The sequence below is a fragment of the Hyperolius riggenbachi genome, chromosome 9 (genome assembly GCF_040937935.1).
Source record: "Hyperolius riggenbachi isolate aHypRig1 chromosome 9, aHypRig1.pri, whole genome shotgun sequence".
Taxonomy (NCBI): domain Eukaryota; kingdom Metazoa; phylum Chordata; class Amphibia; order Anura; family Hyperoliidae; genus Hyperolius; species Hyperolius riggenbachi.
The window spans coordinates 33,377,160-33,401,617 of NC_090654.1; the positions used below are offsets into that span (position 1 = coordinate 33,377,160).

At 47.9% G+C, this 24,458-nt stretch overlaps 1 protein-coding gene across 1 annotated transcript in view; it reads left to right on the top strand.

Annotated features, from left to right (window-relative positions):
* Positions 1 to 1,475: 1,475 nt before the first annotated feature.
* Positions 1,476 to 24,458, top strand: part of NPR1 (natriuretic peptide receptor 1) — a 173,042-nt gene continuing 150,059 nt past the window's right edge. The window contains exon 1 of the mRNA XM_068252423.1: positions 1,476 to 2,620. Within this exon, the coding sequence (XP_068108524.1) occupies positions 1,930 to 2,620 (691 nt within the window). The 5' untranslated portion in view covers positions 1,476 to 1,929. The remainder of the gene's footprint in view (positions 2,621 to 24,458) is intronic.

Here is a 24,458-nt window from a genome sequence, read left to right on the forward strand (position 1 = left end):
ACATCAGATGGATTCCTGTCAGATTGCACTTGACAGGCATCTGACAGAAATCTATCTGATGGTCGAATCTGCTGCAAATCTACAAGTGTATGGCACCTTAACTTAAAGAGACTCTGAAGCGAGAATAATTCTCGCTTCAGAGCTCATAGTTAGCAGGGGCATGTGTGCCCCTGCTAAACCGCCACTATCCCGCGGCTAAACGGGGGTTCCTTCACCCCAAACCCACCCCCGCAAAAGTTGGTCGTAAAATTGGTCGTATATTTCCTCTTCCTGGAGGCAGGGCTAACGGCTGCAGCCCTGCCTCCAGTCGCATCTATCAGACGCGCATCGCCGCCTCTCCCCTACCCCTCTCAGTGAAGGAAGACTGAGAGGGGCGGGGGAGAGGCGGAGATACGCGCTGACAGACGCGCGTGGGGCAGGGCTGCGGCGGTTAGCCCTGCCTCCAGGAAGAGATCCCCCGCTGCTCGGAGGGGATTTGTGAGGTGAGGGACCCCCGTTTAGCGGCGGTTTAGCAGAGGCACACATGCCCCTGCTATCTATGAGGTCTGAAGCGAGATTTATTCTTTAAGCGCACACACTGCACTAAAATGAACTCGCACTGATAAGCGTAATAAAGTTAGTGAATCAAGCACCTTATCTGTTTATCTCATGAATTATTTCTCCTTATTTATTTATCTCATGCATTAGCTCTTTTACAATTAAGGTGAAAAACAAGAAAGTCTTGTGAATGAAGCCCAATTATTGTCTTTCCCCTTCCTTCCCTCCACACCCCTCTCACTGCCCCCCCCCCCCCCCCCCCTTACCATCTAACACTGTCTCTTCTCTCTCACTAATTACTTCCTCACCCATGACTGTCCCTCTGTTACCACATGTATCTCTCCCTGCCTCTCCCTCTCTGTTCCGTCTCACTAAGAACCTGTTTATGTTCTCTATCCCTCCTATTCTCTCACAGTTATACCTTTCCTCCTCTCTCCCTCCAGTTATAGTCACTCTCCATCCTCTGCTGGAGTAACCAGTCTCTTCCTCAGCACACCAGTCTCCCCTCCTGTGCTTTCCTCAGTCACTACTTGTCTTCTCTCCCTCAGTATCTGATCAGTTTCCCTGTCATCTGGGAGTACCTGTCTCTCTTCTTCAGCATGCTCTCCCTCATACCTATTCACATTTGATTTACCTCTTCCTCCTCAGCTGGTCCCCTGTCACTCCCACAGCTGAAACCCCTCATCTGTACCGCCGCCCCACTTTCCCTTCCCTCTATCCCCCCTCTTGGAAGTCTCCCCCTTTCCCCCCCAGAGGCACTTCCAGCTTCCTCCCCTACAGAAAACCCGTCAGCGGAGAAGTATTTGTAGTGCTGCAAAAGCCCAAATCCCCAGGTTCTGCTCTCCAATAACCTCTCCAAGTTTCAGGGTTTGCAGCCAGCACCTCCTCCTGCTCTCCACCTCCTCCACCCCACCTTCTCTTCTCCTCATTACCCCCCCTATAGGTTTCTAGTTAGTCTGTCAGATCCTCTCAGACTGTAGTCCTGAGTCTTGGAAACCGTGTTTGGTGACCCTGTTTCTCTTTGGTGACATCCAGCCAGGAAAGGGTTAAGCAGCAGTGCTTATGATAACAAGCCCTTTTGTCACTGAGTCAGGGGAAGGAAAAGAAGGAAGCCAGCCTCCGGATAATAGGAATTCTCCGCTGCCCCAGCTACTTCCAGCAGCCGCGATCTCATGGATGGGAGCGAAAAGGGAGCATCTCTCTCGAAAAGGATTCGCCTGCGAGAAATGATTAGCGGCGGATCCGATGTGGCTCTGTAGCGGCTCTCTGGGCAGCGGCAGCGTCCCCCGACTCTTTCGCAGGGTAGCACAGGGCTCCTTGCTTTTTTGGCGTATGGGGGAGAGGAGTGGCAGGACACTTTGAAAAGAAAAAGGGAAAAAAAGGGGGGTTGATATGCCTGGGAAGTGGCTACTGGCTTTTTTGGCCAGTTGGGTGGTTTGTCACGGCGCTCCACAAGTGGATAATCTGACCATCGCTGTGGTTCTGCCCAAAGTCAACACTATCTACCCATGGGCACTGCCCAGGGTTGGACCAGCTATCCAGATGGCCATTGACCGCATAAACGATGACCCCAACCTCCTCCCGGACCTCCACGTCTGGGCGATTTATGGCAACAGCGAGAACAAGTATCATAAGTGTTCTGATGCTGCTGCCCCACTGGTGGCGGTGGACTTACAGTTCAACAACCGCCCGCAGTTGTTCTTGGGTCCAGGCTGTATGTATTCAACCGCGCCGGTGGCCCGCTTTTCGGACCACTGGAAGGTGCCCTTGATAACGGCCGGAGCCCCGGCTATCGGATTCACCGAGAAGGATGATGGCTACAAGTTCACCACCAGGACTGGACCCAACCACTCCAAGCTGGGGCAGTTCCTGAGGCACCTGCACCAACAGTACAACTGGAGTAGCCGTGCCATGCTTCTGTACAGCGACGACAAGGAAGACCGCCCTTGCTATTTCACCATGGAGGGTCCCTTCATGGAGCTGCCCAAGTATAACAACATGACAGTGGTGGACATGAACCTGAAGGAGAACGACCTGACCAACTACACGACCATCATCCAGGACATCAAGCAGAAAGGACGCAGTAAGTAACAACCCACTGTCTCTGTTAGCTACTGAAAGGGCTGGAGGCAGCGACAAGTGCTTATTAAGGATAATCACCTTATTTTTAATATAATGTTCTTATTGACTGAGTCATTGACTAAGAAAGTCTTTGTTGAATATAAAAGGTCTGTTCTCGCCAGCGTCATGCTTTTCAATAGAATATTAGTATGTTCTCCTTTTTTATGGATTGGTGGTGTTACATCACATTAGCTATTTATTATTATGTGTGTTTATGGCACTGACATCTTCTGCAGCACTATACTGAGTACATAGTCAGGTAACTGACTGTACTCAGAGGAGCTCACAATGGAATCCTACCGTAGTCATAGTGTAATATCCTACAATATTATTATGTATTTATACAGTACTGACATCTTCTGCAGCACTTTATTGAGTACATAGTCATGTCACTGACTGTCCTCAGAGGAGCTCACAATCTAATCCTACCGTAGTCATAGTGTAATGTCCTATCATATTATTATTATGTATTTATATAGTAGTGGCATCTTCTGCACAACTTTACAGAATACATAGTCACATCACTCACTGTCCTCAGAGGAGCTCACAATCTAATCCCTACCATAGTTATAGTCTAATGTCCTACCATATTATTATTATGTATTTATATAGCACTGATATCTTCTACAGCACTTTACAAAGTATAGTCATGTCAATGACTTTCCTCAGAGTATGTCACAATCTAATCTTTCCATCGTTATAGTCTTATGTCCTACCATATTATTATTATGTATTATATAGCACTGACATTTTCTTCAGTACTTTACAGAGTACATTGTCATGTTACTGACTGTCCTCAGAGGAGCTCACAATCTAATCCTACCGTAGTCATAGTGTAATGTCTTATCACATTATTATTATGTATTTATATAGTAGTGGCATCTTCTGCAGCACATTACAGAACACATAGTCACGTCACTCACTGTCCTCATTGGAGCTCACAATCTAATCCTACTAGAGTCATAGCCATAGTTTAATCTTTCTACCATATAATTATTATGTATTTATATATCACTGACATCTTCTGCAGCACTTTACAGAGTACATAGTCATGTCACTGACTGTCCTCAAAGGAGCTACAAATCTAATCCTCACCATACACAATCATTGTCTTGTTTTCTATTTTAGTCTAAGGTACACTTTTTGGGGGGGGGACCAACTAACCCATCTGTATGTTTTTGGGATATGACAGGAAGCCCATGCTAACATGTGGAGAACATACAAACTCCATGCAGATAGTGTACTAACACAGATTTCAACCGGGGACCTTAGTGCTGCAAGGAGGGGGAACCACCCACTACGCTGCTGTATCACCCATTTAATCACGGTCATACGCCATCAGAGTATCTATTCATAATTTCGCTTCGTTTTAAGCTCTTAAAGGAAAGAAGAGAAAAAAAATCACAGCGTGACGGAAATCTGAAAACAATTTCCAGCACCCGGGATGACATTCCTTCTTGTTAGTTATTAAGAAAAGCTGGTTTGAACTTGTTTGCTGGCCATATGGTCAGAAGGTCAGCCCGAGACGTTCGGGTGACAGTTTCATTTACGTAACGCGTTATCGGCAGCCGTTGAGCTGAAATGTGCGCGGTTTGCGCTTCGCTGACCGTTAACCACATTAACATTGAAGGAATCTGCCAGAATGACATTAACTTTGCAAGTTAAAAAGACATTAATGTTTAATGCCACATCGCTACATTGGTTTTTGCGTATTGGGAGACAATGATCCGGTCTTGCTTTACGCATCGTGGCGGTGTGTCTGAGAGTTGCGCACGCTGGGAGGTGTAGTGTGGGGTGACACAGTGGGGGAAAGTGGCGGCCAGGGATCGCTTGGGCGTTTAATGAGTTTGAAGCTGGGCTGGAGGAGGTAAGCATCAGCAAAATTCCTCAGAGTCAGGCTCCTGCTGCTGCAGTCTGCGAAGTGTGCAGCTGTGTAATGAGCGAAAGCATTTGTGTGTGTGGTTAAGGGAAGGAAGTGTTTGAATTGTTCTTGTGGTACTACAAATCCCAGCATAGCTTTGTAGCCTCAAATTCTCCACAATTAGTCGAAAACAAGAACTCCTAGCATGACTACGCTCACCACATTCTTGAGAACTACAAGTTCCAGCATGCCTTCGCAAGCTCAAATCTTCCCAATTACTGTAGAAAAAGAACTCCTAGCATGACTACGCTCACCAAATTCTTGAGAACTACAAGTCCCAGCATGCCTTTGTAACCTCAAATCTCCCTAATGACTGTAGAATAAGAACTATTAGCATGTCCAATGCTTGCCTGATTCGTGAAAACTACAAGTCTCAGCATGTATTCGTAAGATCAAATCTCCCCAATTAGTGGAGAACAAGAACTCCTAGCATGACTAATGTTCACCAAATCCTTGAGAACTACAACTCCCAGCATGCCTTCGTAACCTCAAATCTCCCCAATTACTGAAGAGCAAGAACACCTAGCATGTCCAATGCTTGCCTGATTCTTGAGAACTACAAGTCCATGCGTGCCTTTGTAACCTCCAAATCCCCCCAATTAGTGGAAAACAAGAACTCCTTGCATGACTGACTAAAGTTCACCAAATTCTTAAGGACTACAAGTCCCAGCATGTCTTTGTAACCTCAAATCCCCCCAATTGATGGAGAACAAAAACTCCTAGCATGTCCAATGCGCAAAAAATTCTTGAGAACCTCAAGTCCCAGCGTGACCTGGCAGAGTAATATTCTTCACCTCCAAATCTATCCAAAAGTGGCCCCTTAAGTGGACTTTGTATGGGGCTCACAAAATATTTATGGTTTACGATGGTGGGCGTGTAATCAACCTACTGGAAAAGTATAAGTCTTTTTAGTTTGATTTTGGCCCAATACGTCTAACTGATCGATAACTGTCTGTTTAGCGTCTGATCGGATAATAATCGATTCTTACCACAGAAGGGCAAGCTGAATTTAGATAGAAAGTTAATCGATCATATATACTGGAGAGATAGATTACTGGCAGATTCCATCAAAGTGATCAAATCTGCAGGAAATCAATCAGAAAAATTGATGTGTGTGTGTGTATGGCCAGCTCTAGCATGGATTATCGGTCGTGGCATGCTGGGCAACTACAAGCCACCCAACATGATCTGCCACCAATCTACTGAAAACTACAAGTCCAAGCATGCCTCTCTCCTTTTCTTCACATGTCATACAGACACCAATGAGTTCTCTTCTCCAGCTGCTGGAGAACTACAAGTCTCAGCATGCAGTCGGACCTCTAGCAGTAGTGGAACTACAGTTTTCAGCATGTCCACATATCTGATCCAGGTGATGGAATTGCAGCTGTTGTGAAACTACCATACCAGGTCGCCCCTTAAAGGACAACTGAAGTGAGAGGTATACGGAGGCTGCCATATTTATTTCCTGTTAAACAATACCAGTTGCCTGGCAGCCCTGCTGGTCTATTTCTCAGCAGTAGTGTCTGAATCACACCAGAAACAAGCATGCAGCTATTCTTGTTAGATCTGACAATAATGTCAGAAACACCTGATCTGCTGCATGCTTGTTCAGGGGCAATGGCTGAAAGTATTAGAGGCAGAGGATCAGCAGGATAGCCAGGCAACTGGTATTGCTAAATAGGAAATAAATATGGCAGCCTCCACATCTCTCTCCATACAGTTGTTCTTTAACACACAGGGCATGCTGGGACTTGTAGCTCCAAAATATGAGAAAGCTAAGCTAAGAATGGCTCCATTAGAAAGGGTTTTTTTATTGGGGAGGGGGTTAAAGGTAAGTATTATTAGATAAAGCTGCACTAATTGCAATTACTGTGAGTGAGCTGCACTGTGTCAGGCAGTCAGTCAGTACTCATTACGATAGCCTGAGATCTGGTTGGCTGTTAGGAGCTTCTGCTTTTTCGTATATTCTCGTTACACTTTGCCCGGCCTTACCTAATAAGCCTGCTGGAGTGCTTGGCAGAACAGGGCACATTGTCAGGTTTTGTAATCCGGCGTTTATGTTGGCAGGAAGCTGACTTCCCTCCGCCAAGCCTCCTGCGTTCCAGCTATGAAACAGTTAAGTGCCAGTTTGGGGGAGTAAAGCCAGTTGCAGCTCCAGTGAATAAGTAACCTACAGCCATTACCAGGAGCCATTTTCTAACATATGCTGTTAAGGTGGGAGGAAGAGGGTGGGGGAAGGGGGTTGGTTGGCACAGAAGCTTCCTATGCCAGCGAGAAATGTGCCAACTGGAAAGTCTTAGACAACATATTGTTACCAAACAAGCACAGCCCCAAGCCCATCTTCTCAACCCCAACCAGGAGGACATGAGAAGTAACAGTGACAGGCCTCAGAGGTCTTCTCATGAGCATTCTGCAGGCATGTGTGTCTCCTGCAGACACTGCTCAGGTCTCTCCTGCATGGGTGTCTCCTGCAGACACTCCTCAGGTCTCTCCTGCATGTGTGTCTCCTGCAGACACTCCTCAGGTCTCTCCTGCATGTGATTCTCCTGCAGACACTCCTCAGGTCTCTCCTGCATGTGTGTCTCCTGCAGACACTGCTCAGGTCTCTCCTGCATGGGTGTCTCCTGCAGACACTCCTCAGGTCTCTCCTGCATGTCTCTCCTGCAGACACTCTCCAGGTCTCTCCTGCATGTGATTCTCCTGCAGACACTCCTCAGGTCTCTCCTGCATGTCTCTCCTGCAGACACTCTCCAGGTCTCTCCTGCATGTGTGTCTCCTACAGACAGTTCTCAGGTCTCTCCTGCATGTGTGTCTCCTACAGACACTGCTCAGGTCTCTCCTGCATGTGTGTCCCCTGCAGACACTGCTCAGTCCTCAGGTCTCTCCTGCATGTGTGTCTCCTGCAGGCACTCCTCAGTTCTCAGGTCTCTCCTGCATGTGTGTCTCCTGCAGACACTCCTCAGGTCTCCCCTGCATGTGTGTCCCCTGCAGACACTCCTCAGGTCTCTCCTGCATGTGTGTCTCCTGCAGACACTCAAGTCTCTCCTGCTTGTGTGTCTCCTGCAGACACTACTCAGGTCTTCCCTGCATGTGTGCCTCCTGCAGACACGCCTCAGGTCTCTCCTGCATGTGTGTCTCCTACAGACACTCCTCAGGTCTCTCCTGCATGTGTGTCTCCTGCAGACACTCCTCAGTACTCTCCTGCATGTGTGTCTCCTGCAGACACTCCTCAGGTCTCTCCTGCATGTGTGTCTCCTGCAGACACTCCTCAGGTCTCCCCTGCATGTGTGTCTCCTGCAGACAATCCTCGGGTCTCCCCTGCATGTGTGTCTCCTGCAGACACTCCTCAGGTCTCCCCTGCATGTGTGTCTCCTGCAGACACTCCTCAGGTCTCCCCTGCATGTGTGTCTCCTTCAGACACTCCTCAGGTCTCCCCTGCATGTGTGTCTCCTGCAGACACTTCTCAGGTCTCCCCTGCATGTGTGTCTCCTGCAGACACTCCTCAGGTCTCCCCTGCATGTGTGTCTCCTGCAGACACTCCTCAGGTCTCCCCTGCATGTGTGTCTCCTGCAGACACTCCTCAGGTCTCCCCTGCATGTGTGTCTCCTGCAGACACTCCTCAGGTCTCCCCTGCATGTGTGTCTCCTGCAGACACTCCTCAGGTCTCTCCTGCATGTGTGTCTCCTGCAGACACTCCTCAGGTCTCTCCTGCATGTGTGTCTCCTGCAGACACTGCTCAGGTCTCTCCTGCATGTGTGTCTCCTGCAGACACTCCTCAGGTCTCCCCTGCATGTGTGTCTCCTGCAGACACTCCTCAGGTCTCCCCTGCATGTGTGTCTCTTGCAGACACTCCTCAGGTCTCCCCTGCATGTGTGTCTCCTGCAGACACTCCTCAGGTCTCCCCTGCATGTGTGTCTCCTGCAGACACTCCTCAGGTCTCCCCTGCATGTGATTCTCCTGCAGACACTCCTCAGGTCTCTCCTGCATGTGTGTCTCCTGCCGACACTCCTCAGGTCTCCCCTGCATGTGTGTCTCCTGCAGACACTTCTCAGGTCTCTCCTGCATGTGATTCTCCTGCCGACACTCCTCAGGTCTCCCCTGCATGTGTGTCTCCTGCAGACACTCCTCAGGTCTCTCCTGCATGTGTGTCTCCTGCAGACACTCCTCAGGTCTCTCCTGCATGTGTGTCTCCTGCAGACACTCCTCAGGTCTCCCCTGCATGTGTGTCTCCTGCAGACACTCCTCAGGTCTCCCCTGCATGTGTGTCTCCTGCAGACACTTCCCAGATCTCCCCTGCATGTGTGTCTCCTGCAGACACTCCTCAGGTCTCCCCTGCATGTGATTCTCCTGCCGACACTCCTCAGGTCTCTCCTGCATGTCTGTCTCCTGCCGACACTCCTCAGGTCTCTCCTGCATGTCTGTCTCCTGCCGACACTCCTCAGGTCTCTCCTGCATGTGTGTCTCCTGCAGACACTCCTCAGGTCTCTCCTGCATGTATGTCTCCTGCAGACCATACTCAGGATTCTCCGTCATACGTGTTTTCCTGTGTGTTTCCTGTACACGCTCCTCAGTTCTTTTCTTCATACGTGCATCCTATAGTAACCCATCATATTTCCTTTCACATATGTTTCCTGGACAAAGCTTTCAAGTCTCCTTTTACACGCCTCCTGTAGAAACCTCTGAGGTCGCTCATTGATGTGTTTCTGCTGTGGAAATGCCTCCGGTCTCTTCTTCACATGTCTCCTTCAAGAAGGCAATAGTCTATAAAAAAATTTTGCACCATAATGCTGGGCATACACGGGCCGATTAGCCGCCGGATCGACCCCCACTGCGTTCCCGCCGCGTGCGCGCGGATCGATTCCCGCTCGTCCCCGCCGGCGCTCCTTATCAGCCGCTCGATTCCCCGCTATTGTCCGCTGGCGGGGATCGAGCAGGGAATCTATCCTGCAGGTCATCGGACCTGTCGGATATAATCAATCGAGCCATCAGGCTCGATTGATAAGGCTGCCCAAACTGCCGTGTATGCCCAGCATTAGACATTTGATTAGACAAAAAAAGTCTAAGTGGGCAAAAATTGTGTTTTCCATCAGCATTGTGATTGTCTGTAGGATCGACGCCACGAGAACCGCAGTGTTGGTTTTTGGTGATGTCGAACAAGGTGCCAATCGGCGTTGTAGTTGTATAGTGTATGGCCGGCTTTAGACAAGAACTAGTTCTTCTCTGCAAATACGTCACTTCAGAGACAATGATCAGCTTTCTTTTTTATATGTATCTACCATAAAAACTCTTTGGTCTCTTCTTTCTACAGTAAGGTTCCTCCTTCATATATGCAGTGGTGGCGCTACACTGAGGCATGCTGGGGCACTGCCCCTCCGCCTCAGGAATCACTGTGCCCCCTTAATGCCCCCCTCCCCCCCTCCTCAGTAACATACAGTTAAGTTAACTTTTTCCATCCTCCAGAAGTGTACACTGAACAGGATAGGTTCTGTACAAAACTCTCTATGTCATCCTGGGTCTATGTAGGTGTTAAGTGAACCAAGGATCTTATCTATTTGCCATACATACCTCGCAATCCTTGCAAGATCCCTTGTAATTAGTGTGTTTGGATGACACTTATATTAGCAAAATAATTCTCTCTACCTCCTTCTGGTTGTATGTTCTAACATTGTCAGTCAACAGAAATGGAGACTGAAGAAGGCTTACTAGCTGAAAGCTTACTGTTTTTCTTCTACCTATCTGTAAAATACAAGTTCTAGTCTGCAGCAATGCTTAGCTACTAAGGTGAGGAATAACACACACAGTATTCCTCTCCCTCTTGCCTCTTCCCCCTCCCCTTGCTTGTAAAGTTGACAGACACAGTCTGGGGTCTGGAATGATTTGTCTGTGATCTGTCCACACAGGGACAGCTTGCTAGCAAGTAAGGACTAAAGCATGCAAGCAAACTAGCCAAGTACACTGGTAGGTAACTTTTTTTTCCATAATAGCACCATCATTTGGACAATCTACTCTACTCAAAAGCCTTTGCGTTGTGTTTTTTTTTTTTTGATGTTTACATTTTTTGTTCCTATTAATGCTGAAATAGTTAACCTTATTGTTATTACCTGAGCTAGGCAAAAAAATATCTAAAGCTCGCCATACAAACATTGATTTTGATCACCCAAATGGGCCCCACCAGCCTGGGGCGCATTTGGGCAATATAGCGCCTATGGCAAACATTGAAATTGCACCCCTTCCACCCCATTCAGAGCCCCCTTCCCCTCTAAAAACAGCTTCCTTTCTCTCGTACAGGTGTTATGGCTAGCTGTGGTTTTTGGCTCGGGATATTGCTGAAGTTACTTTTTTGGAAATATGTCTTCTTATTCCCTCTCTGTCCTCTTTTCTAACTCTACCCCAAATGCGCCCTACATACATAAACTAAGAAGCCATGTTCCCCAGATAACAGAATTAATCTGATCTGAGGACTAAGTGACAATGGGAATGCGCAAGCACCAACCAGGTCCAGCCATACTGCTTCCCCAGAGTTTGAAGTTGGAGCCATCACTGCCTACAGAAACCTTTTAGATGTCCTCAGATCTTTTCTTCATGCATCCTACGGACACAAATGAGGTCTCTTATTCACACTTGTCATGTATATAAACCAATCAATTCTCTATTCCACCTGTATCTATATATGTTTTAAAGAAACTCCTCCAGTTTTTCTTCCTATATTTTTCCTATAGAGACATCTAAGGCTTCTTTTTCACTTCTCTTATAAAAGCCTTTTGGGTTTCCTTGAATATATTGCTCTTATAAGTGCTTCGTAGGTCTCTTGTACTTACGTGTCTTCTATAAACTCCTAAAGACGGCAAAGTCGGTTAAACCCTTTGCACGCTCACATGCAAGAATGTGCAAAGGGTTAACTGATTTTGCTGTTTTGTTGGTCACACACCCTTTAGTACCTTCCTAATAACTTATTTAGATGTCCTAACTTGAGGCAAAATGCCCAGATCTGTGTTTTTTCTTGTCTCCTAAAGACATCAAGACTGTTGCAGCAATAAACCTGCACACCAGCTAAACATTGATGCCCCCCCCCCCCCAATGTTCAAACCCTTCCCCTTGCCTCCCATTTTTGCCCTTTATGGCCTTGTTGCCCATCTCACAAGAGTCATAAAACAAGTGTGGCCATCGTGATCTTCACACCCATAACAAGAATAGCTACAAAAACACCTGATCCAAAGGATAGTCCCCAGTATCGGAAGAAGGGAAGGTTAGAGGTTGGGGCCCCCCACTGCCCTTGCGGCTCCCCTCTAGTTACACCCCTGTATACAGAATACATCAACAAATCAATCAACAAATTGATTTATCAGTCTTTTGTCATCATTATCCCGCAATAGTTGTCCATGTTTCTTCTGGCAAAATCACCAGACGAAAACTCTTCTGGCATTCGGTGGACTAGGGAGGGTAGAAGATAATTGTCCCATCATTTCCAGAAAGGATCGTCGGTTGTTTGTGCTGTGCCGTTAGTCTTCGGACGATCGCCTGGCACAAAGCTATCTTTACAACTGACGGTATGATAGTTCGTTAGATAACCGGCCAACTTCTCCATCTGCATCTCTGCAGGAACCTCTGAGGTCTCTCTTACTGAGGTCAGTTGGCCTTCAGAAAGTTTTTTGGGTTGTACTAAAGCTGAAGCCTCATTAAAAAAAAATGTTCCTGAACTCGTGCCCTGTTTTCTCCAGCTCTGATACAATAGATTGTTTATACAAAGCTCCAGGCAGCAGATGGAAATGGAGATTGGAGGAGTGAAGTTAATTTTACCACAGCTAAACGTTTCTGAAACCCCCGGCCAGCTGAGGGACCGTAAATAAGAGCTGGTGTAATTTATAGCAGAAATTATTGCTGGTTTGTTGGCAGGGCACGTCGCAAATGAAAATCGGAGAGTGGGTAATTTATACGTTTCTTGCGCTGCGGAATACTTGCTTCATTTTCTCGACTGATCAGAGCTAGTATATGAATACCGAGTCGCTGTACTTTTTTATCCAGAGGTCGGCGGCGCTGTAATAAATGCTAAGAATCGTGTAGACTGAATATCATTTCTTAGGTCATTCCAATAAAAATGTCAAGCCGTCCAGAAACAAAAAGCCCTATTACAGGCAAAGATTTCAAAAATGTATAGCTTTTATTGCTTAAGGGCTCGTTTCCACTATCGCGAATCCGCATGCGTCCAACGCATGCGGATTCGCACATGTAATGCAAGTGGATGGGCCTGTTTCCACTGTAGCGTTGTTGAGGTGCGTTTTTTTCAGCGGTAAAAAACGCACAAAAGAGCCAACGAATTCGCCTGCGAGTGGAATGCATGCGAATCGCCGCTAATGTATTTAATGGGAAATTCGCATGCGGCTATGGTATGCGAATTTTCATGCGAATTCGCATGCGAATTCGCATAGGTACCAATGTAATTCAAACAGGCAGTGACATGGTTAAATTCGCATATACCCTCACCTATGCTAATTCGCATGCGAATTCGCGGCAAAAAACGTGCAAAAATTTGCATCCGCATGCTATTTCATGCAATTTCAACAGCGGTGGAATCCAGGCGATTCTGCACCGCAATAGTGGAAACGAGCCCTAAAAGAAAATACAGATTATTTGTAGGAGTCTATTAGTCTGCCCATGCAGCAGTATATTTACTCCCCACAGGACTTCATCTAAAGTACCAGGGGCGTAGATATAAGTCTGCTGCTGCGATCGTCCACCACGCGTGCTCTTGTGCGCTCCCGCAGGCGTTCTCATCACCGCCCTAATCAGTGAATAACAGTTCCCATTCACCGATCAAAGTGCCTGTGTGTCAATGAGATGCCAGTGTTTATTGACAAAGTGAAAGTAAAACATACACACACCACTTCCTTTCTACTATGCTTAGTACACAGTGGGAATAAAGGGTGTGTGTATGGGGGGGGGGGGGGGGGGGGGGCATCTAGTGGCCAAATAGTAAGATTATATCTACATACATCACATTAAATAAACATACTTAAAATACCCCATTAATTTACCCTTTACCTCCCCACCCATAGTTACCAAGATAAAACACTTTTATTTTAAAAATAAAATAAAAGTGACATTTAAAAAAAGATACATAAATAGTTAGGGGCTCAACTTTTTTAATATGCATGTCATGAGGGTATATTACGCTTTTATGACACTCACTTCCTATTCAGCAATTAATGATGTACGCAAAAGCGTATTTGTAAAATATTCTTTCGCGCATGCGCAACGCTGAAAACTGTGACTTTTTTTTAAAGATAGGTGCCTTGCCGCCTTGCCATAGACTTGCATGACTTCCGATCTGATGCAGATCGCCGCAGGAACTGCATGGCAACATATGTTTGGAAGCACATTAGATAGGGCACTTCCAGCGCAGTGCACCACAGTGCGCAGTGTGAAAGAGCTATGTCCACTTAATCGCGCACTCGTACCCACAGCGCAAGATCACAGAAACGATTTCTCGTTACTCAAAAAAAATGCACTCCACCACAGCATGTGCACATAGTATGCACTCCAACACAGCATGTGCAGGTAGTGTGCACTCCACTACAGCATGTGCAGGTAATGTGCCCAACAACACGGCATGTGCAGGTAGTGTGCCCAACAACACAGCATGTGCAGGTAGTGTGCCCAACAACACAGCATGTGCAGATAGTGTGCCCTCCAACACAGCATGTGCAGGTAATGTGCCCAACAACACAGCATGTGCAGGTAGTGTGCCCAACAACACAGCATGTGCAGGTAGTGTGCACTCCACTACAGCATGTGCAGGTAATGTGCCCAACAACACAGCATGTGCAGGTAGTGTGCCCAACAACACAGCATGTGCAGGTAGTATGCCCTCCAACACAGCATGTGCAGGTAATGTGCCCAACAACACAGCATGTGCAGATAGTGTGCCCTCCAACACAGCATGTGCAGGTAGTGTGCCCTCTAACACAGCATGTGCAGGTAGTGTGCCCTCCAACACAGCATGTGCAGGTAGTGTGCCCAACAACACAGCATGTGCAGGTAGTGTGCCCTCCAACACAGCATGTGCAGGTAATGTGCCCAACAACACAGCATGTGCAGGTAGTATGCCCTCCAACACAGCATGTGCAGGTAGTGTGCCCAACAACACAGCATGTGCAGGTAGTGTGCCCTCCAACACAGCATGTGCAGATAGTATGCCCTCCAACACAGCATGTGCAGGTAGTGTGCCCTCCAACACAGCATGTGCAGGTAGTGTGCCCAACAACATAGCATGTGCAGGTAGTGTGCCCTCCAACACAGCATGTGCAGGTAATGTGCCCAACAACACAGCATGTGCAGATAGTGTGCCCTCCAACACAGCATGTGCAGATAGTGTGCCCTCCAACACAGCATGTGCAGGTAGTGTGCCCTCCAACACAGCATGTGCAGGTAGTGTGCCCTCCAACACAGCATGTGCAGGTAATATGCCCAACAACACAGCATGTGCAGGTAATGTGCCCAACAACACAGCATGTGCAGGTAGTGTGCCCTCCAACACAGCATGTGCAGGTAGTGTGCCCTCCAACACAGCATGTGCAGGTAATGTGCCCAACAACACAGCATGTGCAGGTAGTGTGCCCAACAACACAGCATGTGCAGGTAGTGTGCACTCCACTACAGCATGTGCAGGTAATGTGCCCAACAACACAGCATGTGCAGGTAGTGTGCCCAACAACACAGCATGTGCAGGTAGTATGCCCTCCAACACAGCATGTGCAGGTAATGTGCCCAACAACACAGCATGTGCAGATAGTGTGCCCTCCAACACAGCATGTGCAGGTAGTGTGCCCTCTAACACAGCATGTGCAGGTAGTGTGCCCTCCAACACAGCATGTGCAGGTAGTGTGCCCAACAACACAGCATGTGCAGGTAGTATGCCCTCCAACACAGCATGTGCAGGTAATGTGCCCAACAACACAGCATGTGCAGATAGTGTGCCCTCCAACACAGCATGTGCAGGTAGTGTGCCCTCTAACACAGCATGTGCAGGTAGTGTGCCCTCCAACACAGCATGTGCAGGTAGTGTGCCCAACAACACAGCATGTGCAGGTAGTGTGCCCTCCAACACAGCATGTGCAGGTAATGTGCCCAACAACACAGCATGTGCAGATAGTGTGCCCTCCAACACAGCATGTGCAGATAGTGTGCCCTCCAACACAGCATGTGCAGGTAGTGTGCCCTCCAACACAGCATGTGCAGGTAGTGTGCCCTCCAACACAGCATGTGCAGGTAATATGCCCAACAACACAGCATGTGCAGGTAATGTGCCCAACAACACAGCATGTGCAGGTAGTGTGCCCTCCAACACAGCATGTGCAGGTAGTGTGCCCTCCAACACAGCATGTGCAGGTAATGTGCCCAACAACACAGCATGTGCAGGTAGTGTGCCCAACAACACAGCATGTGCAGGTAGTGTGCACTCCACTACAGCATGTGCAGGTAATGTGCCCAACAACACAGCATGTGCAGGTAGTGTGCCCAACAACACAGCATGTGCAGGTAGTATGCCCTCCAACACAGCATGTGCAGGTAATGTGCCCAACAACACAGCATGTGCAGATAGTGTGCCCTCCAACACAGCATGTGCAGGTAGTGTGCCCTCCAACACAGCATGTGCAGGTAGTGTGCCCTCCAACACAGCATGTGCAGGTAGTGTGCCCAACAACACAGCATGTGCAGGTAGTGTGCCCTCCAACACAGCATGTGCAGGTAATGTGCCCAACAACACAGCATGTGCAGGTAGTATGCCCTCCAACACAGCATGTGCAGGTAGTGTGCCCAACAACACAGCATGTGCAGGTAGTGTGCCCTCCAACACAGCATGTGCAGATAGTGTGCCCTCCAACACAGCATGTGCAGATAGTGTGCCCTCCAACACAGCATGTGCAGGTAGTGTGCCCTCCAACACAGCATGTGCAGGTAGTGTGCCCTCCAACACAGCATGTGCAGGTAATATGCCCAACAACACAGCATGTGCAGGTAATGTGCCCAACAACACAGCATGTGCAGGTAGTGTGCCCTCCAACACAGCATGTGCAGGTAGTGTGCCCTCCAACACAGCATGTGCAGGTAATGTGCCCAACAACACAGCATGTGCAGGTAGTATGCACCACACCACAGCATGTGCAGGTAGTATGCACCACACCACAGCATGTGCAGGTAGTGTGCCCAACAACACAGCATGTGCAGGTAGTATGCACCACACCACAGCATGTGCAGGTAGTATGCACCACACCACAGCATGTGCAGGTAGTGTGCCCAACAACACAGCATGTGCAGGTAGTATGCCCTCCAACACAGCATGTGCAGGTAATGTGCCCAACAACACAGCATGTGCAGATAGTGTGCCCTCCAACACAGCATGTGCAGGTAGTGTGCCCAACAACACAGCATGTGCAGGTAGTGTGCCCTCCAACACAGCATGTGCAGGTAGTGTGCCCTCCAACACAGCATGTGCAGGTAGTATGCACCACACCACAGCATGTGCAGGTAGTATGCACCACACCACAGCATGTGCAGGTAGTATGCACCACACCACAGCATGTGCAGGTAGTATGCACCACACCACAGCATGTGCAGGTAGTATGCACCACACCACAGCATGTGCAGGTAGTATGCACTCCACCACAGCATGAAGGGGGAGGACAAGTAGGAGGTGCCTTACAGGTAACGCCTTATGATTGTGGTTGGTCATTAGCAAATTGACCCTAAGGTCTATACATAGCTTAAAGGGAACCAGAGGGCCCAGAAAAAAGATTCTATACATACCTGGGGCTTCCTCCAGCCCCATACGCACGGATCGCTCCCACGCCGCCGTCCTTCGCTTCCTGGATCTGCCATTACCGGGTCCCGTCACTTTTGGCAGACGCGGCCAATTGTCCGCATGAGCAGGGGCTCCCTCCATACCCGTACGCATGTGGCTGCGCAGTATGCAGCTGCACGCTTACGGGTATGCTGGGAGCCCCTGTGATGCGGACAATTGTCCGCGTGCTGCCGCCGACTGGCCGACTGGCTGAAACTACGGGTCCTGGTACCGCCAGATACAGGAAGCGGAGGACGGCGGCGTGGGAGCGATCCGTGCGTATGGGGCTGGAGGAAGCCCCAGGTATGTATAGAATCTTTTTTCTGGGCTCTCTGGTTCCCTTTAAGCTATGTATGGACCTTAGGGTCAATTTGCTAATGACCAACCACAATCATGAGGCGTTACCTGAAAGGCGCCTCCTACTTGTCCTTCCCCTTCTATTTCTACAGCACAGAAGAAGCTATTTGGTAGTAGCTGAGCAGCATGTCTGTACAGTGATCGTTTCTTCAGCTGTCACTCAAAATGATCTTTCACTAAGGTTTTGAGCAATACATATTGCATCTGTATGGCTTCTTAGGCATTTTTGTTTAAATAAGTTTCCTGTAGATTTCTGAGTAGGGACTGTCAACCAATTGCAGAATTAGGGGGCGGATTCTGTTCTGGTGAACCCCGCCTACACACTATGCAGCATCGCTGCGGCTTTTAGAAATATAAACTCGTATTTGTGTTCCTATTTGTGGAAAATGGTAGCTGATGGCAGCATGAAATGATCATTTTTAATATGCAGCTTGTGTGAGTAGTGCGTAGTAGTTACGCCTATGCGTAATTACACATCGTAATCGTAATTTTGAAGTTTAAGGATTACGTGTAAAAAGTTTCGCATGTAAACATAATCACTAACCATAATTACGCATGTTAGCGTAATTTACATGTAATTTCGGACACAAACTTTGACGCATGCGAACGGATTTTTCGCATTGAATATTTAAATAATAGCTGCGCGTGTGCATTGTACTGGCTGATCAACACATTTTTTTTCGCATATAAACGCATTTTTCGCATTAAATATTTAAATAATAGCCCGTGTGTGCAGTATAGTAGGGTGATGAACGCAATTTTTTTGCGTATAAGAATGCATTTCCCGCATTGAGTCTTTAACTAAATAACCGCGCATGCGCAGTACACTGGTAAATAGATGCAAATATTTTACGCATTGAAAGCGAATTACGTGTAATTTCATCATTACAGGCATAATGCCGATTCACAAACGTAGTATGCTGTACGTAATATAATCGCAATTACGCAATGCGAAAAATGAAACAAAATTTCACGTAATCGTAATTGACCCATTACAAGCACCTCTATGTGCATAATAGCTCCCCTTCCACATTCCTGCTTCTCACTGATTGGCTGAGGGCAGTTCAGTGTGAGAGGAGGCAAAGAAGGGAAATACCCCTCAATCCTCTGCAGAAGCTGCTGAAATACACTCCATGTTCATGGCTCCCAACTGTCCCTCTTTTGGATGGACCTCTTTCCTCATTTGTCCCTCTTTCAGGACTTTGTCCGTCTTTCTATGTAAATATATATATTTCAGTGTTGATGCAAAGGTGCCTTACTGTTCAGAGAGCTTGATAAATGCTATGACATTTATTTAGCCATTATGGTTTAAGAGCAAGACTATTATACTGTATATTTCCTGTTAACAGAAGGGCTTAGACTTCCTGAATGTGTGTAGTTTTCTGCCACAGTGAATTTTTCATTAAAAGGAACCGGAGGTGAGAGGGATATGGAGCATGCCATGCTTATTTCCTTTTAAACAATACCAGTTGCCTGGCAGCCCTGGTGGTCTTTTCGACCTCAGTAGTGTCTGAATCACACACCTGAAACAAGCATGCAGCTAATCTTGTCAGACTTCAGTCAGAAACACCTGATCTGTTGCATGCTTGTTCAGGGTCTATGGCTAGAAGTATTACAGGCAGAGGATCTGCAGGGCAGCCCAGCAATGTGATGTCAGCCTCCATACATAGGCAGCACGGTGGTCTAGTGAATAGCACTCTCACCTTGCAGTGCTGGATTCCTGGTTTGAAACCCAGCCAGGGCAACATCTGCATGGAGTTTGTATGTTCTCCCAGTGTCTATGTGGGTTTCCTCCAAGCACTCTGCTTTTTTCCCCACATCCCAAAAACATACATAAGTTATGTTAATTGGCTTCTCCCCAAATTGGCCCTATACTACGTGTCCTCATGTGTCAGGTGGATTGCTCATGATGTGGGTCTTCTCTTCCCCATGTTCTCTTTTTTTAATGGTCATGTGACAAGCTGAGGTTCAAACACTAAAGGTCTGGCAGCATACACGCTGGCAGCATAAACGCCGGACCTCTAGTGTCACATGACCACGAAGAGAAGAAGACACAGAGAGGAGGAGACTCGTGGCATGGAGTAAACCACCACGCACGGGAGGACACGTGCCAGCGGGACAGGAGAGAGCTCTGCTGCCACGGGGAACCAAGATGGGGGGAGATCTGGGCGGCCAGACAGGCAGCGGCCGTGGATCCTTGACTGAAAATCTGTGCACAGTGTGTGGGCAGCCAATGTGGGCACGCACGTGCCTGCTCCTGCGCGCGTCATGGGAGCTTACTGCACAGGCGCAGTACAAGAAAACTACGTACTGCGCCTGCGCAGTAAGCTCCCGATGACGCGCGAGGGAACGAGCGCGCAGCTGCAGTTCTATTTGTCTAGTTAGGCAAATAATTAGCAGGTTACCGGCGACGGGGAACAGAGCAATGGAGGAGGACGGCGCGGGACATTACAGCTGCAGGGGGCCGATAGAAGCCCCAGGACTCCTTTAACCCTGACGATTGATCAGCGATCGTTACGTGGATCACAGTGGAGCCCCAAAACTATGCCCAGAGCGCGCTGAGGAGCTTTCGGACGCAGATGTCACTGGTAAACGTGGAAGTACCCACAGATGACAGAGAACACATCCAGTCACACGTTCTGTTCAGGAATGGACGAGGAATGCTGACATAAGCAGCCAATAGCGACACTTTGATGTAAACACGTCCTCGCAGTCGCTATAGGGAGGCGCGTACGGGAAGGAAGCCACTTAATTGACACTGTGACAGGCGCTTCCTGGGGAAGGGTTTGGGCAGCCGGAGGGAGCTCTGTGCAACAGCTGCCACCTCACCCCACACGCCCCCTTATATTAACTCCTAATAGTCTGCCGGGACAGGGACCGCCCCGCGCAGCCGCTGACACCGGTACCAAACCAGAGACGGATTTATTCTGCCTGGAGAATTCCCCTAATCAGTCGCATCGAAAATGCTATTTTCGATTTTGAGAAATTTTCGTGAAAAAAAAAGGCTTGTAATTTTTTGTGTGTTTAAATTAGCATTTTTCTGTGTTGTCGCACTTTTCACAAAAAAATACTGATTTTTGTGTGAAAGCGCAAAAAAATCTATATTTTTATCTTGACAATTTTTGCAGCGAAAATGAGAAAAATCTACATTTTTTACTGTCAAAATTCATGAAAAGAACGAAAAACGCAAAAAATATCAAAACTAATTTTTGATGGAATTTTCGCTCGAAAATCCAATTTAACATTATTTTCACGAAAATGAATACGAAAAGAATATCAGCATTTTCATCACTGCCCCTAATGTGTATATTGACCTAACTATCCCAAGCCTTGGCAGGACCCACAGAACTGACAGAGCTCCAATTTAAAGAGAACCAGAGCTGAAAAACAAATAGATGTTATACATACCTGAGGCTTCCTCCAGCTCCATAAGCCTGGATCGCTCCCATGCCGCCGTCCTCCGCTGCCTCTGTCCGCCGGTACCGGTTCCCGTACTTTCGGCCAATTGAGTCAGTCGACGCAAGCGCAGTGCGCTCCCTCCGTACTACGCAGGCGCACGCGTACAAATCCGAAGGGAGCCCCTGCGCATGCGTACAACTGGTACAACTGGTCGTGTCCGGCGGAAGTGACGGGACCCGGTACCGGCGATACAGGCAGCGGAGGACAGCGGCGTGGGAGCTATCCAGGCTTATGGAGCTAGAGGAAGCCCCAGGTATGTATGACATCTTTTACCAATTTTAAGCTAACCCTCGTCTCTGGTTCCCTTTAAAGGGACCCAGAGCAGTGATTAAAAATGAAATCGGGACTTACCTGGGGCTTCCTCCAGCCCACCATAGCCCGTGAGGTCTATATGGTGTCGCCATATGGGTCCTGCGCATGCACGGTACAAGACTGTACCGTTCATGCGCAGGACCCTTACGGCGACATGCGTGATTGATAGCTGGGTCTTTGTACTGCGCATGCGCAACTCTTGCCAAAGTCACGCACTTACCGGAGCCGCCAGCGGGATCACGGAGGTGACCCAGAAAACACTGAAGGATTTCGGGGCTACTGTGGGCTGGAGGAAGCCCCAGGTAAGTCCTGATTTCTATTTTTCATCGCTGCTCAGGGTCCCTGAGGTAACTGAATCACAGATGAGTTAACCCTTTTGCACACAGCAGATGGTTCTTGGTCGGGCCACCTCTGCTTAAAGATCTAGTGTGTATGCAGCGCCCCACAATCCCCCTCAATTTGTCGGTGATAGATCAGACTAGCAGACAGTCACTTCATTTGACAAAGTCACATGTTTGTCATCGTCAGCATCCTGGTACTTTGTCCTTTCCTACTCATCTGAGGGTTGTCTCCATCCTGTGAATAGGTGTCTGAAAGCCATGTGCTCTACTGATTCCCAAATCCAAATCTGCACTCCTGAAGAAGTGAACTCTGATTCACGAAACACATGGTCTTTTTGGATGTTTTGGGGTAATTTAAGTATGCATTTATCTTGTGATCCTCTGGGTGGCGCATTGGCTGAATATCCAGCCTCTGCCATGCTATGAGGTGTATAGATCACTTTATTGTAGTATTGTGTATCATGGATATGGACCTCTAACTAGTTGGTCCACCTTAAAGTACAACTGCAGTGAGAAGAATATGGAGGCTGCCATATTTATTTCATTTTAAACAATATCAGTTGCCTGGCAGCCCTGCTACTCTATCTGGCTGCAGTAGTGTCCAAATAACACCAGAAACATGCATGCAGCGTATCTTGTCAGAGCTGACAATAATGTCAAAAACACCTGATCTGCTGCATGCTTGTTCGGGGTCTATGGCTAAAAGTATTATAGGCAGAGGGTCAGCAGGATAGCCAGGGAACTAGTATTGCTTAAAAGGAAATAAATATGGCAACCTCCACATACCTCTCGCTACAGTTGTCCTTTAAGTTCTGATCACAGCCGATAGTCTTCTTGGCCTTGACTCCACAAGATGCTGATACCGTTGCTGAGGAATGTTGGCCCATGCTGACATAATTGCCGCTCTAAGTCGGGTCAGATTGGATGGTGGCGTTTCTAAGCTTTGAAGTGATCTTTTGACTTTATCCCACAAATGCTCCGTAGGATTGAGGCCAGTGGACTGAGCTCGCCATGGAAGCAGGATCAACTCTGATTGATGTTCCTCAAACTAATTTGAGACTAATCGAGCACGGTGGCAAGGGCCCAAAACAGGCGTCTTTTCCGATTTTTCTGTGATACCAAAGGCACTCTTGATGGTCTCCTGCTGTTAAAACCCATCCTTTGCACAGTCCATCTTGGGATATGCTTTGTAATGTTGTACCTGCATTGAATTCTGCTGTAATTTGTCGAGTTGTTGCCCTTCTGTTGCTGTGGACTATGCAGACTACTTGCCTATCATCTCTCTTGTTCACCAGACTTTTTGGAGCAGAATAGTCGCTATTGCTTGAAGTTTTTCTTTTCGCAGCTGCCACTCTGTAAGGGCTGGAACCCACAAGAGCGTTTTTTTGAGCATTTTGGCAGCGCTGCGATACGCTAGCGTTTTGCCAAAACGCTCAGCTGATGTTAATGGATGGGGAAACTTCCACAGGAGCGTTTGCGTTTCCCAGAAACGCAAACGCAGGACCTGCAGCATTTTGGGAGCGTTAGCGCTTCAATGTAAAGTATTGAAACGCTAGCAGAAACGCTCAGCAAAACCTAAACTGAGCGGTTTTTCTAGCGTTTTGCGGTTCAGCACACTGTAACAAAATTAAAAATGATTCACGGGACCAATCAGGATAAAAACGCGAAACGCAAAACGCTACACAACCGCTGAGCAAAAAAATACACTGTTGCAAAATGCGACCGAAAACGCGCATGAATCCGCTTGCAAACCGCTCAGACAAAACACTAGCGGTTGCGTTTTGCGTTTGCGGATTTCAGTGGGTTCCAGGCCTAAGGGTTCGTTCACACTAGGGGCATTTTTGAGATTTTTTAAGCGCTGGCGATTTTCAAAATCGCCCTGAAAGCGCTTGTGCAATGATTGTCTATGACAAAGTTCACATCTGAGCGGTTCGTTTCCGATCCGCTCAGATAAGCGGCGCATGGGCCATTTGTGAGGTGATTCCACCTCAATGGAAGGTATAAGAAAAACGCTCACAAAATCGCTTTGTGCAGCGGTTGCGTGAGTGTTTGTAAGAATAAATACATTGTATTTATCCTTTCCCGGGTCAAAGAGTTCACTTCCTGACTTGCGCCAGGGAGTGAATTAAAAAAACGTTCTGGAAAAGTGCTTAGAAAAGCACTTTTAACAAAACTGCATCGCCCACCCAAGTGCCGGGAGAGGGAAAAAAAGCCTCTAAAAAAGCCCAACGCGGACGGACACGCGAGCGGAAGGCAATGGGAAGGAGGCCTTAACACCCGAGATATCGCGAGAAAATCTTAACAGAGTCACCGTTTGCGAGTTGCTAGCACTAGCTATTCTTGCACCAACAATCATCCCTCATTGAGGCCCCATTCACACTTAGAAGCGCAAAACGCCGGCGAGGTTTTGCGGGAGTGATTTTTCCGCAATTTCACGTGGAAAAATGACTGGACAGTGCAGCGATTTCTCCGCGACCGTGTTTGGCGCTTCTATAGCACTGAAACGCGATCGCCAGGGAAATCGCCTGAAAATGGTGCAGGCTACGCGTTTGCGTTTAGCGTTTTTGGCCGA